Consider the following 14366-nt stretch of genomic DNA (forward strand, 5'->3'; position numbering starts at 1 on the left):
CACCTGACTTTAAACGGCCATGCCGTTAAAGCCAGCAACTGTAAAGCAGGATGGTAGATCGGACCTTGAGACAACAGATCTTCCCTGAGAGGAAGCCTCCAAGGGGTACCGGTGGCCAATCTTATGAGGTCTGCGTACCAAGACCGACGAAGCCAGTCTGGAGCCACCAGAATGGCCAGAATGTTTGCCACCTCTATCCTGCACAGGCTTGTCTGCGGGTTCGGATTTGCCACCCTTGGACTTACCGGGCCATGGCTTCTTGGACCCCCCCCAAAGATTAGAGAGGCTCCAAATAGCTACTCCCCTATAAAAGGGAGATCAGCAACAGCTTTTTTAGAAGCCTGGTCAGCCAACCAGCATTTCAGCCATATCAGGCATCTAATAGCAACCCCCACTGCTGACGCCCTGGCCACCAATAAGGTCAAGTCCAGGGGCGTATCACACAAACTCCATGGGATCTGAAGAGTTTGGCGATTCTTCCACCGGCACCAGAGTCGCTTTTTATTCAACCTGGCCACCGGGGAATCCACCTTCGGTGGTACAGCCCACCTGGTATCCACCGCCTCCGCAAAGGTAAAATGGCGTGCAAAACGCTTAGGCACCACCAGCATGTGCTTAATGTGTCACCATTGTTCATCCACAATAAAGTGAAACAAGTCAGGACAAGGGAATACTTTACCTGATTTGCGATATTTGCGGGAGCCAAAAGACACCTGCGTACCTGATGCTGTGGGTTCAGCAGCCATTTTAAGGAGTTTCCCTGCACAGAAGCCATCAAATTTTCGACCAAGGCGTGTTCTCGTCCGACAGCAGAGGAGGACAGGTCCTCTTCACAGCCAGAATGTGAAGACACCGACCCTTCAGGGTGGTCTGCGTTTGCAGCAACCATATCTGTGTCAGAATCTGAAGATTCTGCAGATCGGATGGACGTTAGCGGCTAGCAGCACCAGAACAAACCGACTGCACTTTTGATATCAGGCTTTGCAGAGGGTCCCGCAGTCATTTCCAGGGGGGTCTGCAGGTGATATTTTATCCTGGGACTCCATTTGCAAACAAAAAAACTTTTTTGTGCACTGTCCCTTTAAGACCGTGAAAAACACGGTCTCCCTGTTATTACTGGGGACCCCAAAAACCTGAGCAATGTCTAAATATAGCAGAGCAGGAGAGGAAACCCTACAGGGAAGCCCCAGAAACTTTACTAGCTCCAGATAAAAATGTGCAGTCCTGGTCAGCGTCAAAACGAAAGTAACACAGAAGAAACAGAAGAGGAAGTAACTCTGCCTCAGGCATTGGAAAAAAAAAAAAAAAACGTGCTGCATGCCAGTCCCGCCTCCAGACCACAAGAAAATGGCTGCTTGGCTGCTATAAATTCTCAACGGGGAATTCCAAAAACATACAAACTAATGGGAACACAGAGGTTATAACCCATGGCAAATGGTGGCCCTCATTCACGCCATGTGGTCTCCGGGACCCCCAAAAGGGTTCCCAGAACAAAAGGCAACTAAGGGTTCCCATTCAAGGACCCCTTCTCCCCGGACGATCCATCCCCCGCAAATGTGCGCCAAAAACCAGCCGCATTATTACCGCCACCACGGTGAAAACCCACAAGGGGGGAGCAAGGGGTACGCCAGTTAGGCTTCTGGGGTTCCAGGGAACTGAGGACGCCCCTAAGGTCCGACCATTCCAGGGAGGGGTCCTTGCCCATCCCACGACCTCCAGGGGTAGTGGGGGGGGACATGTTACTCACCATGCCACGGTACCAGGCGGACGCCACTCTGAAACAGATCACCTTCCACCCAGGATGGGGGTGCTGTTAGCCAAGGGGAGGCTGTGATTCAGGGCATTCCAGGTCGTCTGTGTCCGGTGAGATGATCCACTTGCAGGCTCGTCCTCATCCATAGAGGGTCTGTCGTGGCGAGGCCTAGTACTGGACTATAACCTGCTCATGCTCGCAGGCCAGGCTAGGAGACCTTAAGGATCTATATTATCCAGTGCGAAAACCACAGCCTGCTGTTGCTTGTAGTTCCTCTGGAACTTGGTCCTCAGGAACTAGGAAAAAAAAAATCACTTCCCCTGTTACAGCTAAGACTGAAGTCCCAGCAGGGAGCTAGGTCCTATCCCTGTCACTAGGCAGAACAAACAGTTTGAGTATAGCAGAGCCTGAGGGGTTATGCTTGCTGGGATAGCCCCTATAGGCATGGACCAGTTTTTTTTCCGCCTAGTGCCTATCCCTAGTGGGAGGAGCATAACCATATAGTGTATGATTAAACAAACTGGAACTTTTCTCAATGGACGCTGGGTAATTCAAGATTACACACGCAATAAGTGGAAAGTGTCTACTTGCAAATAATTTTACTGACCCGCCTAACAAAATCCTGTAGGTTTGAAAGGTGGGGCTGGGTTTCAAGGAACAGTTAATAGATAAACATGCATAAGCAAGAGATATGGCAATACCTTTTTAGGGAGGGGGGTTTTCAAGATAGACAAAGACTCCGCTATGCAGTCTACAATCTCTTCTGCTGCTTCAGCATGGTTAAGACAGAACATCATGGCATCACCAATATCATTTTTCCGTGGCGTTAATCCTCGTAACACCTCCTCTAGTTTGTCTCTTTGTCTAAAACAGAAACTGATGTCAAAAGTACTAGACAAAATGTAAAAAAGTGATGGACAAAACAGAAAATAACTCTAATAAAGTAAATTTGTATCATCCAACCATATGTACTTAAAGTGGAACTTTACCCATACCAAAATAAAAATAATGTTCTTTAGCAAGGAACATACATTTCACATTATTAATTATGGTACCCAAATTATTGTGTGCTATAAGAGCCCCCAGCACTGTTACTTCTTGCTAGAGGCTGCCATTTTGCTGAAGCCCTGAACAGCAGGAAATTTTAAGGATGTCAACCGATCAGCCTCTACAAACTTGGCACAGTAAGTAACAGAGAGTAAGTGAGCATGTGCAGAGCAGAGTTCTTACTGGAAATTAAACAGTACAGACACTTGTTTTTAGTGTCTTAAATAGCTATACCTGCAAAAGGGGCCAGTCTGAAGTGATCTAGCAAACTTAATTTTCTGACTAAATTTCCACTTTTTACAGGATTAGTCACTGGAGTTTTGACTGGCTGGGGTGGCAACAAACAAGCTGGGTATGATCATTTACTTTTGAGTGCAGGTACAATATATCTGAAATCATATCTGATGATTGCTTGAAAGTTTCTGTACAAAGACAAGCTTTTGAGAATGAGTAGTTACAGACCTACAGCGGTGTTTGTTTTTGGAACACAGCATTAAATACATTAGTTATTTGTAATGGTGTTGATCCCGATACCTGCAGGCAGTGGCTTCTGGTAGAGCTATTCTGTTCGGTGCCTCCTTAGAGGCTGTTGGATACTGCCCTGAGAGGCTATCTTCTAGCACTGTGAGTGTAAACAGCAGCCAATGCTACTGAGAGAGGTTGCACTGCTTGCAAGCCCCCATCTTTCCTTTCCACAATTCACAAAACTTTTATTATGGTTCTAACATAAAATCATGTTCTCTGAGTGTAGGAGCAGTTGAATGACAGGATCTTTACTGCCCATTTAAAAGAAGACATTTTGGGAGATTAGCATAACGAGCAATATGAATATGAATGGGCGGACAGGGAGGTGGCCAGCACAACTGTTCTCACTAGCTAACATTCACGGGGTGGAAAGACTGCCACTCCAGGCAATATTTGGCACCTCCAAAGGAAGCAATGATTAGGTTTGTTACCCAAAGCAGCCTAGTGCATGTAATGGAATGCACTTAAATCACACATAACTAATGTGTTTTGGTGCTTTTTTCCAAAATATAAATACATTAAAAACTGCAGTATCAGCTAATGGTGAAATTCAGTGTTGACACTGAATTTATAGTAAGAACAACTGTGTAACTGGCCAAACTTCAGACCTTCACATGACTGGAGCAACAAGACAAGACATGTAAAATTAAACTGAAAGGAAAAAAAAAAAAAAAACATTTAAAACCGAATTATATGCAGCTATCATCATGTGATTGGACACTAATTAAACCCTCTCACTCCCAGCTAGAATCAGTTTTGTAGTAAACGACAGGGAGGTAACAAAGAGGAAGGTTCTGGGTCTTGAACTGAATGCCAGGAAACCGATTTTACTGGTGAGTCAATCCTATTTTCCTGATCCTAGAGTTCACAAGCTTCTATAAATCATTACGACTGGGATGTCAAAAAGCAGTCAAACTGAGCGGTTAGCAACAGAGTAAACAATGCCAACAGGCCCACATAATAAAAACAGGTTATGAAGGGCTTGACACAGACTCGGGAGGGCATCTTGTAGCACCTCGTGCCCAAACTGGCACCAGAGAAGGCTTAATTATCCATCCGGTGGAACTCATCAAACATGTTAAAAGCCTAGGTGACAGTTGTTTAAATATGAGAACAGATGTCAGATTCTAAAAAGCTCATAAAGCAGATCTGGTAGAACGTACTTTAACAGAAAAGGTAGAAACTCTATCCTTCAGACTATAGGCCTTAACGATAACTTGTCTGATCCACCTAGCAATGGTGGTCGAGAACCCTCGGGAAGCACAAAGAGGAAATGTGATTTCCTACAAGCGTCAAGCAGCTGAGATGTAACTATTGCACGCACAATTAGAAGGTCTATTGGATAACACTGCTCCAGGCGTACATATCCTCTGGGCTGTCCCAGAAGCATGACGTCGCTCAAGGCACCATGTACCAGAGGAATGACAGGCTGCACAAGGCTGATATAAATGAAGCAAAATCAACTTTAATGCGGTCAAACATGCCAGGCATCCAACCTTGAAGCCACTCCAATGCGGCATATCCCTCCTCTCACCGTACAAACCACTTCCAGAGGGATTCCCTTGGATGCTTTGAGGTAGACCATAGGAAAAAGGACGGACAATATATTAAGTTGGATAACAGAAACCTTTGTCCTTTTAAAATACCAAGAAAGGGATCCCTAAAAGGTAAAGTGATAATAAACACAATGTTTAACTTACATTCTCCCTTCTTTTTCTGTATGTGGGTGATGGCACTGTACTTATTTTTTATTACCTTTTTCCTAATCGATGTACAGCTGTTACATGACACCCAACTATTTCCCAGGCAGGTCTGCAGGGGTAAGCAGAAGGAGCATCCAGTTCCCTACTGCTGGTCACATGGTTCAAAAAAAAAAAAAAAAAAAGAAGCCTTTGCAATACACACTAAAAATTAACACTATCATACAAACATATGTGAAATCATATCTTTGTTTTTTTTTCGTTAACAGTGTGGGCGGATTTATGCAAGTCAAAGGCTGTCACTCCCCTTTAGCCTGGGCCTTAAAATAAGAGGGAGGTGAAGCCTCCTTCAATCTACATTTAATATCCTGTCCCTATTGAGTTTAGATGGTTAGTGGGCATAAAGGAGGGGGCTGTCATTTAACACTGTGTATATGCCCACGTGTGACTATAGTCACATGGCTTGCTCAGATGCGATTGGGAGGAAATGGGCAGCATAGAAACTCACGGAAAACTGAGCATGTGCAGAGCTGCCACCACTGCTCTGCGAAATCCCCAACTGCATTGGGGACTTGGACAGAATGTGGAGATCGAGGAAAACAGGATCAACCAGGCTTTTTGCAGAATACAGAAAACAAATCTCATGTTGTAAGAATGAACAGCATGCATTACGCCATTTTTAATAGTTTATGATGTGGGTTTAGTGACACTTTAAAGGACAGCAAATTAAGAGACTCTTCTTGCATAGGTGAGAACCAAAAGAAAGGCCACCTTACAGACACGGTCAGACAAAAAAATATCACGGATAGGCTAAAGGCCCAGCTGTTGAAGAGCAGAGTACCAGACTGAGATCTCAAGGGGATAAGGTGGAACAAGTGAGGTGGGAGATCTACACTACTCTCTGAACAAAGGCCTTAACTAGAGAGTGAGAGGCCAAATGACTCTGAAAACAGCATTGGCCATGGCAAAGATTGTCGCTTAATAGTACTCAAGGCCAATTTTTGGTCCAGACCAGACAGGATAAAGCCCACTGAGTATTTTCTAGGAAGGAAAATGCCTTGACTAAAACACCAAGCAAAGACAGATCTCCAGGTGGATCAAGAGGAGACCATGGAACGTCTATCAGGAGTATGTGGGAATACCACATTCTCCTGGACTATATATTTCGGTGTTATAAGGATCAACAGGATGTTCTTTTCAATCATACAAAGTAGGAGAGAGAGAATCTGGAGGAGTGGAAATGCAAAGATCAGACTGAACTGATACCATGGCGTTACAATAGCTTCCATTTCAAAGGTCTGAAGGTCCATGTACCTGGTGACAAACCTTTCCAAGTTTGTTATGGAATATGGATACCAGAAGGTCCACATCTAGTGTTCCCCACCTATGGAAAAAGGCTTGGAAGACCAGGATACAAATGGAGAGCCCATTCCCCAAATCACATTTTGATCCCATGGCCAAGAGCGAATAGCTTCAATTAGCATACCAATTGTCCATTATTTTGGGGGAGAATTCTGTAGCAGGTGTATCATCCTGGACAGATGCATCAGAGGGCAAGGATTGTTCCTCAGCAGATGTCTACCCCTCCAATACAACCATATGGCCAAAGTCAAAGACTGAAGGCGGATGGATGGGAGGCAGAAAGGGCCGTGAACTCCTTAAGAATTTAACAAGACCAGAAATTCCACCCATGAACTCTAACATTGTGAGATAAATTCCTTACTAGACAGGGGGATGAGGCCGGTGTGGCAGAAGGGTCAACTGAATGACAAGAGAAAGTGGGGCAGAGTGTGGGGGCAACCAGCAGAATGCCAGGACCCTGAACTGAAGTTTTATAACCACCAATAGAGGTAAAGGCCCATCTGACCCGTTATCATTCCTCTTCTGGTCCACCTTGTGTGAACAAAATGTCACATGGGAGTAATGCTTTAGTGCAGATTCTTCCATTAGTCTGGATACGGTATCCCAAGGCTCTGCCACTGATCCTGAGAGTGCAGTACCAATTACCTGAATGCAGCTGCATATCACTTATTCAGAATAATTTAAAGAAGAATGTTTCCTGCGTTGCACAAGCAGGACATTTCTGATTTACGATTTCTAAGAAATTACCTTTTAAATATCTTAAAACGAAATTTACAGATTAATCAGATATCTGAAGCACAATATATTAGAGACGTACTCTTCTTTAAGTGATCCTTTTTTGATGGGCTCCTCAACAAAAGGCTCGGGTTCCTGTTCTTCAGCCATTCCGTGCAGATAAGGATTTAATGGGGGTGGTCTCCAGAAAGAACCATTTTTAAACATTCGGAAATCTTCTGTCCTCCATTTAGTAGGAGAATCTCCCTAAGTGGCAAGGTACAAAAGATAAAGTTTATTTTGCATAAAACTACCAACACACACAGTGTGAGAAAGCATATACTGAGGTATTATTCACCTGTAGTATTGAGTAAAGCTTCCATCTGTAATACACGTGGGCAGGGGTTTGGTTTTCAAACAAGAATCTAGAAAAGTGAAAGGAAAAAAATTGCACTATTCACTAACAGCATTGGAAATTTATGTATCCATGTTAGCAGATACACAGAAATCTGCAACAGAGCATCCCTAGCCCTAAAGCTCTGGAGGTGCTGTACTGCAATTACCAACCAAGCGTCATCAAATATATGGTAACCCAACGTCTCATTCAAACAAAGCATAAACTATCAAGATCTTGTGTTTAGTTGTCCAAACACTGTACAGATGTATTGTTTGAGTAACATTTATATGCACATGGTATAAATGCAGCCTACTGTCCTATGGTACTGATTACATACTACTGATGATTACATGCTGGCCCGGTGAATGACTTCTTTATGTGCCGGAGGCTAGAACAAAAACACATGCACTATGGTTGGCTGGTGGTTGTTACGGACAGAGGTGGGGCTTGTGTATTTCAGGAATCAAGAAGCATGCAGGTTGGGGATTTTGTTTGTAGGCCCTGAAACAATGTGGTGGGCTCATGGGCTGGCTAAGGTCATTGGAGACCGCAAAAGGAGAAAAGCAATGATGACAGCAGCAATGACATTTTTCAAAGCTACACTTCAGCCGGCATTCAGCCAACAGGCTACATAAACACTGTACACTTGTATGTATGTTGAGGTTCCACAAACAAACATGCATACAGTGCAAGTAAAAACTGAAATTTACCACCCTAGATGCAGCTGTGCCCTATATTTTTTTTACGCTGCTGAATACAGCGCAACATTATGGCTACAGAATCAGCTGTCTGAATGAGCCCATAGATTTGTATATTGCTGAGTACAGAACTAGATGCGGTATGCATTTTTTTTATGCCAGTGTAAGTGATCCCTATATAATAGGGAGGGCACACCAGTATCGTGCAATAGTTCATTGCAAATAAAGAACTGGTATGGCAAATGCTTGACACCTTACAAATAAATAGAAAATTGTGTGGCAAACCACTTGGTTTTCATTATGTGTAATTAGACACTGCATTTACCAGGAAACAATGAACCATCATTTTTACCTGAACATAGGACTGTTAATTTCTCGGTTCATGATCATAGCTTCAAACATTGGCCCTTCACGCACCACAAATTCGATCATGCGATGAATCAGAGCGAGTAAATTCCTACAACGACAGTAGAGTTAAAGGAAAATGTATTCAGACCCTACATACTAATTGCATCCCATCTACCAACTATAGTATAGAGGCTGCTGGTACATAACAGCCCTATTAGAAGATGCATTGTAGCTGCCCAGCTGTTGTGTGCATATGTAATACATAGCAGCCCTTGATCTTATACAGGCTAAACCCCCTGAAATGCAGAAAAAGGACTATTTAGCTATCAGGTAAGAAAAGAAAGTGTGGCATAAAAAGCCAAGTGTCATGTTACATTAGGCTAGTAGGGCAGCAGCAAATAATAAATGTTATATTACAATAAACAATATATTATATATATATAAAAATAAAACCGAGAAGTCTGAAGAATTCTCTAAGATTTACAAGAATACTGGAATTCCAAATGAAAGATAGTAAAAGGAAAGGCACAAAGAAAATCCTTTTATCATTCAGGAAAGGGGTAACCTATTAGGGAAGCGAAGAACACTGTCCACATAGCATGACTGCTATTCATGCAACTCATTTTGTAAAACTTACAAATTAATGTAATTTGAAAGAAACATACAGTGCACTTATCCACATTTTGTTAGGTTTACAGTCTTATTCCAAAATGAATTTAATTCATTATTTTCTTCAAAATTCTACACTCAATAACCCATATCGAGAAAGAGGTTTATTTGAAATCTTGACAAATATATTAAAAATAAAAACGAGCAAAAAAAAAAAAAAACATGTACATAAGTATTCACAGCCTTTGCTCAAAACTTTGCTAAAGCACCTATGGCAGCAAATACAGCCTCAAGTCTTTTTAAATATACTACAAAGCTTGGCACACCTATTTTTGGGCAGTTTCTCCCATTCTTCTTTGCAGGACCTCTCAAGCTCCATCAGGTTGGATGGCGAGTGTCGGTGCACAGCCATTTTCAGATCTCTCCAGAGAAGTTCAACCAGGTTCAAGTCTGGGCTCTGGCTGGGCCACTCAAGGACATTCACAGAGTTGTCCGGTAGCCACTCCTTTGTTATTTTGGCTGCGTGCTTAGTCATTGTCCTGTTGAAAGAAGAACCTTTGCCCATCTGAGATCCAGAGAGCTCTGGAGTAGGCTTTTTTTTTGTTTGTTTTAATCAAGGAGAGATATATATATATATATATATATATATATATATATATATATATATATATATATATATATATATATATATATCTGTACATAGCTGCCTCTATCTTTCCCTCAATCCGGACTATCCTCGCTGAAAAACATCCCCCACAGCATGATGCGGCCACCACCATGCTTCACTGCAGGGATGGTATTGGCCAGGTGATGAGCGGTGCATGGCTTTAGCCAGACATGGCCCTTGCCATTCAGGCCAAAGCGTTCAATCTTTGTTTCATCAGACCAGAGAATTTTGTTTCTCATGGTCAGTCCTTCGGGTGCCTTTTGGCAAACTCCAGGCGGGCTGTCATTTGTCTTTTACTGAGGAGTTGCTTCCATCTGGTCACTCTACCATACAGGCCTGATTGATGGGAGTGCTGCAGAGATGGTTGTTCTTCTGGAAAGTTCTCCTTTCTCCACCCACAGAGAAACACTGGAGTTCCGTCAGAGTGACCATTGGGCTCTTGGTCACCTCCCTGACGAAGGCCCTTTCTCCCCCCAATTGCTCGGTTTGGCTAGGAGACCTGCTCTAGAAAGTGTCCTGGGGATTCCAAACTTCTACCATTAATGATGATGGAGGCCACTGTGCTCATTGGGACCTTCAGTGCTGCAGACATTTTTCTGTATCTTTCCCCCAGATCTGTGCCTCAATACAATCATGTCTCGGAGGTCTACAGGCAATTCCTTGGACTTCGTGGCTTGGTTTGTGCTCTGACATGCACTGTAACTGTGGGACCTTATATAGACAGGTGTGTGCCTTTAAAAATCATGTCCAATTAACTGAATTTCCCACAGGTGGACTCCAATCAAGTTGTAGAAACATCTCAAGTTGATCAGTGGAAACACGATGCACCTGAGCTAAATTTTGAGTGTCATGGCAAAGGCTGTGAATACTTATGTACATGTGATTTTTTTCATTTTAATAATATTGCAAAGATCTCAAACAAATTTATTTCATGTTATCATGGGGTATTGTTTGTAGAATTTTGAGGAAAATAATGGATTTAATCCATTTAGGGATAAGGCTGCAACATACCAAAATTTGTAAAAAGTGAAGTGCTGTAAATACTTTCCGGCTGCACTGTATGACAATATGGGGTGCTTTGATGACAAAGGGCACTGGCTCAAAATCACAATAACTGTGTTTTAATATATAAAAAGGTCACATCCAACAAGCTTGAAAAATTTGAAATATAAAAAAACAAAATAGAATTAAACTATGACTCCTACCTAAACATTATATATATATATATATATATATATATATATATATATATATATATATATATATATAAAAATACAAAAAAAAAAAAACAGTGTAACCAAATTAGGGCAGGTAATGCTGATTAAATTACATATAAAACTAAGTTAGGAATAACAAAGGAAGAAAAAAAGAAAAACAAATTCCAACTATGAAAAAGCATAAGACCTATGGTGTGTTGGTGCACAATTAAATCTGGGTAATTTCCAGTGGAGCACCAATACAATAAAAATAACAGCCATGTTTTTTTATATTAACAGCATATACTACCCTGGCAACTGCAGTCATATCTGAGATGGAATTACTCTATTATTGGGCAACTACCTTTGTAAAGTAAAAAAACCTCCTAGGGAAAAATAGGAGGATTTTAAGTGAAGTACTCGAAGATATTAATTGTGGAACTACAGTTTTTACCTATAATCATGTTACGTGCTTTAATTATAACACAACCACATTTATTGGAGTCGATCGTACCAATGTCTGGTCAAAATACTTTCCCAATCCATCCCTTGATGTTTTCCTGGTCCCCCGCTGCCGCAGACTGTTCAGCTGTGGTGTTGCTCACCAAGGCCAATGTCAAAGGTCAATGGGAATTTGAATTTTGATTCTTCTTGGGTTGTATTTTCTGTCTTGAAAGTAAGACTGTGCTTTCCTGAGCAAGAGTTTTTGGGACACCCTCCCTACCTAGCCAGATAACTAAAAGATTAAAAAGTTAATCCAAGCCAAAATGCCTACTTCAGTTTCTGGCTCTGTGCCCTCATACCCTGGTCAGACAGCCCCTGCCAAATGCTTGATTTCACCTTTTTTTATTTTTTAATATATAAAATAAATCGAAAGAAAAAAAAAAAAAAAAAAAAGGCAGCAAGACCCTGAAGTACACCTAAAGCTGGGCAGACCTGGAAACTTCACGTATAAAATATTAACAGCCTGGTGTGTGCTTGTCAAGCCTCAATCTAGAGCTGAAATATAGGAGTGCTGTTCACATTCCTATCACTCAAATATAGATGTAATGTAAAAATCTCTAGTGGAATAAAAGTAAATGTTGCTTTGATTTATGTTCTTTTTATGCTACCATTTAAAAAAATTCTGCATATCCAAAGACATGACACTTTATCGAGCTAGATCAGTTAACAATCTTGTGTCTATACACTCAAGCCACTGTCAGGGGTTAAGGAAGATAAGGAAGGTTACAGAGTCAATGGCCCGTACACACTGAAAATAGCAGATGGGGGAAAAAAAAAAAAATGGATTCGGAGTGATCGTCCGATAATCCATTCATTAGTACACAGCTTTCAAGAGCCGATCATGACAGTTCATGCAAATATATTCAAACTGACAAGCGCGAAAATGTCTCACGATAAACTAATGATTTTCGTGCAATAATATATTATTTGTACGAAAAAAATTGCGTGACAAAGACCACGCATGCTCGGAAACAGACTACATTCCAATACATCACTTCCGAAGTTGTATTCTGTCTTAGGAGAATTTTCATAACTTTAGTAACCTATTGGTTTTCAATATAAGACTAGCATGCAAAAAAACCCCAAAAAACAATGATGATGAATGGTCCGATATTCTCATCCAGTGTATTAGGCTGAAAATGGTCGCTATTGGATTCCCTGCTGATCAGCTGATGCAAGCAATTGTTCACCCTTCTTTCACACCTTTCCCTGTCTACAGAAGGCACTAGGACTGGTTGATTTGTAACTGCATGCTCAACTGGCCTCTGGTGTCTGAAAGCAGCTTTAGAAAACCATTCAGACAGGTGCTTTTTCAGTCTTTGCTATTAGTTTCCTAAATGTTTAATAATCCTGCTAACAGATTTGTGACAGGTCAGATGCAAGCTTAACTGTGTATTGTGCATTTAAATGAACAGGGGGAAAAAAAAATTAAACTGTTGCTCAGTGAAGCTCCAATCACCCCCCTCAAGACCATCAACCAATCATTTGTATTTCTGAAGGGGATATTTTCTAAAATCACATGAGTAATAATAAAGAAAAAAAAATGTACCTTTCTGTTGGGATAACCACTTTGACTATGGCTTGCGACAGAGTCTGTATATGAAGTCACATCAGATAATAAACATAGAATATGTGAGTATTGTTAACAAGTAACAAGCAAAAGAAATTATACATATCATTAAACACTAGACATCTAGTACATGTTTATGCAGGCACTTCTTGAAAAGCATAAACAACTAACAAGATACAATGAATGTGCCCACAGAGTGGGTGATATCTGAAATGTCCTGATATATAATGCACATTAAAAACATCAAATAGGTACTACACTGGAAATTGTAAAGGAAAAAAACAGCTATCGGGGGGCCACTAACTGTACACTCCTGTATTTCTGAACATAGCAAACAATACTCTTAGCTGAACTACGCTTTCAATAAAATATCAGAAACAACAGCTATTACAATAAATACATACAGGGCTTTGTTAAAATAGAGGCACTTTGGAAAAATAGTTTCATATAAAACAAAAAGGTCAGGTTCTAGTTAAAAAGTAAATGTTGATATATGCAGAACAGACCATGAGGGTATAAACGAAAATTTAGTTTTTTGTACAAAAATTGTACAATTTAACCTTGGCTCTCATGAACCTTAAATACAGTTTTGTAATAATATTTTATTGCAATTCAGTCCAAACAGTGCAAAGCAGAACCTGCCTGACTGGGCATGCAATAGGAAAGGTATTATATATGCAGGATAAAGAGGTTTCTAGAATAATGAGAAGTTCTACCAGCGATGAATCCAATATTAGATGTTGGGTTTTAGCAGCTACAGAACTACTAAAAAAGATCAGTGGCACATTTAACAGCTCAATAAGAAATCCATCATTAAGAACATTCGCAACTTAGAATCTGGTTACTGTGGCTGGAATAACAGGTCTATGCAAAGAGCTGCTACTGCTCAGCAATGATAATCGCCTGCGTTCATGCACCCTTATAGGCTTTCCTAAAAATAAGGCTGCATTCACAACAGTTGACAGGCAATTTAGGGCTCTTTCACACGGCCGCTCCGCTGCGGGACTTTTTTTTTTCACGGAGCGGATGACATTTGTGTCATCCGCTCCGTGTGCCCGCATATCATCCCATCCGTTTGCAGATGATATGCGGACATAATGTAAGTCTATGACACCGCTGACATCCGATTTTCCTTCCTTTCCGTTTTTTACACGGATGAAAAAATAGGGTTCTGTTCCGTTCCAAAAAACGGAACAGAACTGAAAGGAGGAAAATCGGATGTCAGCGGATGGTATTCCGCTAACATCCGCAATGCCATAGACTTACATTATGTCCG

The 14366-nt window shown here is 41.3% G+C and overlaps 1 protein-coding gene across 7 annotated transcripts in view; it reads right to left on the bottom strand.

Moving 5' to 3' along the window:
- The window catches only part of U2SURP (U2 snRNP associated SURP domain containing), a 196542-nt gene that overhangs the window by 88418 nt on the left and 93758 nt on the right, over positions 1–14366 (bottom strand). For 4 of the 7 annotated variants that reach the window (XM_082249022.1, XM_082249021.1, XM_082249019.1 and 1 more), the window contains exons 11-15: positions 13070–13113; positions 8549–8653; positions 7460–7526; positions 7205–7368; positions 2455–2617 (exon numbers count right to left, since the gene is read on the bottom strand). In XM_082249022.1, coding sequence (XP_082105148.1) covers positions 2455–2617; positions 7205–7368; positions 7460–7526; positions 8549–8653; positions 13070–13113 — 543 coding nt within the window. Of the gene's footprint in view, positions 1–2454; positions 2630–7204; positions 7369–7459; positions 7527–8548; positions 8654–13069; positions 13114–14366 lie in introns of all 7 variants that reach the window. The other 3 variants (XM_082249020.1, XM_082249017.1, XM_082249016.1) reach the window with 1 other exon arrangement.

This window comes from Pelophylax lessonae (genome assembly GCF_965119305.1).
Source record: "Pelophylax lessonae genome assembly, chromosome: 3".
Lineage (NCBI taxonomy): Eukaryota > Metazoa > Chordata > Amphibia > Anura > Ranidae > Pelophylax > Pelophylax lessonae.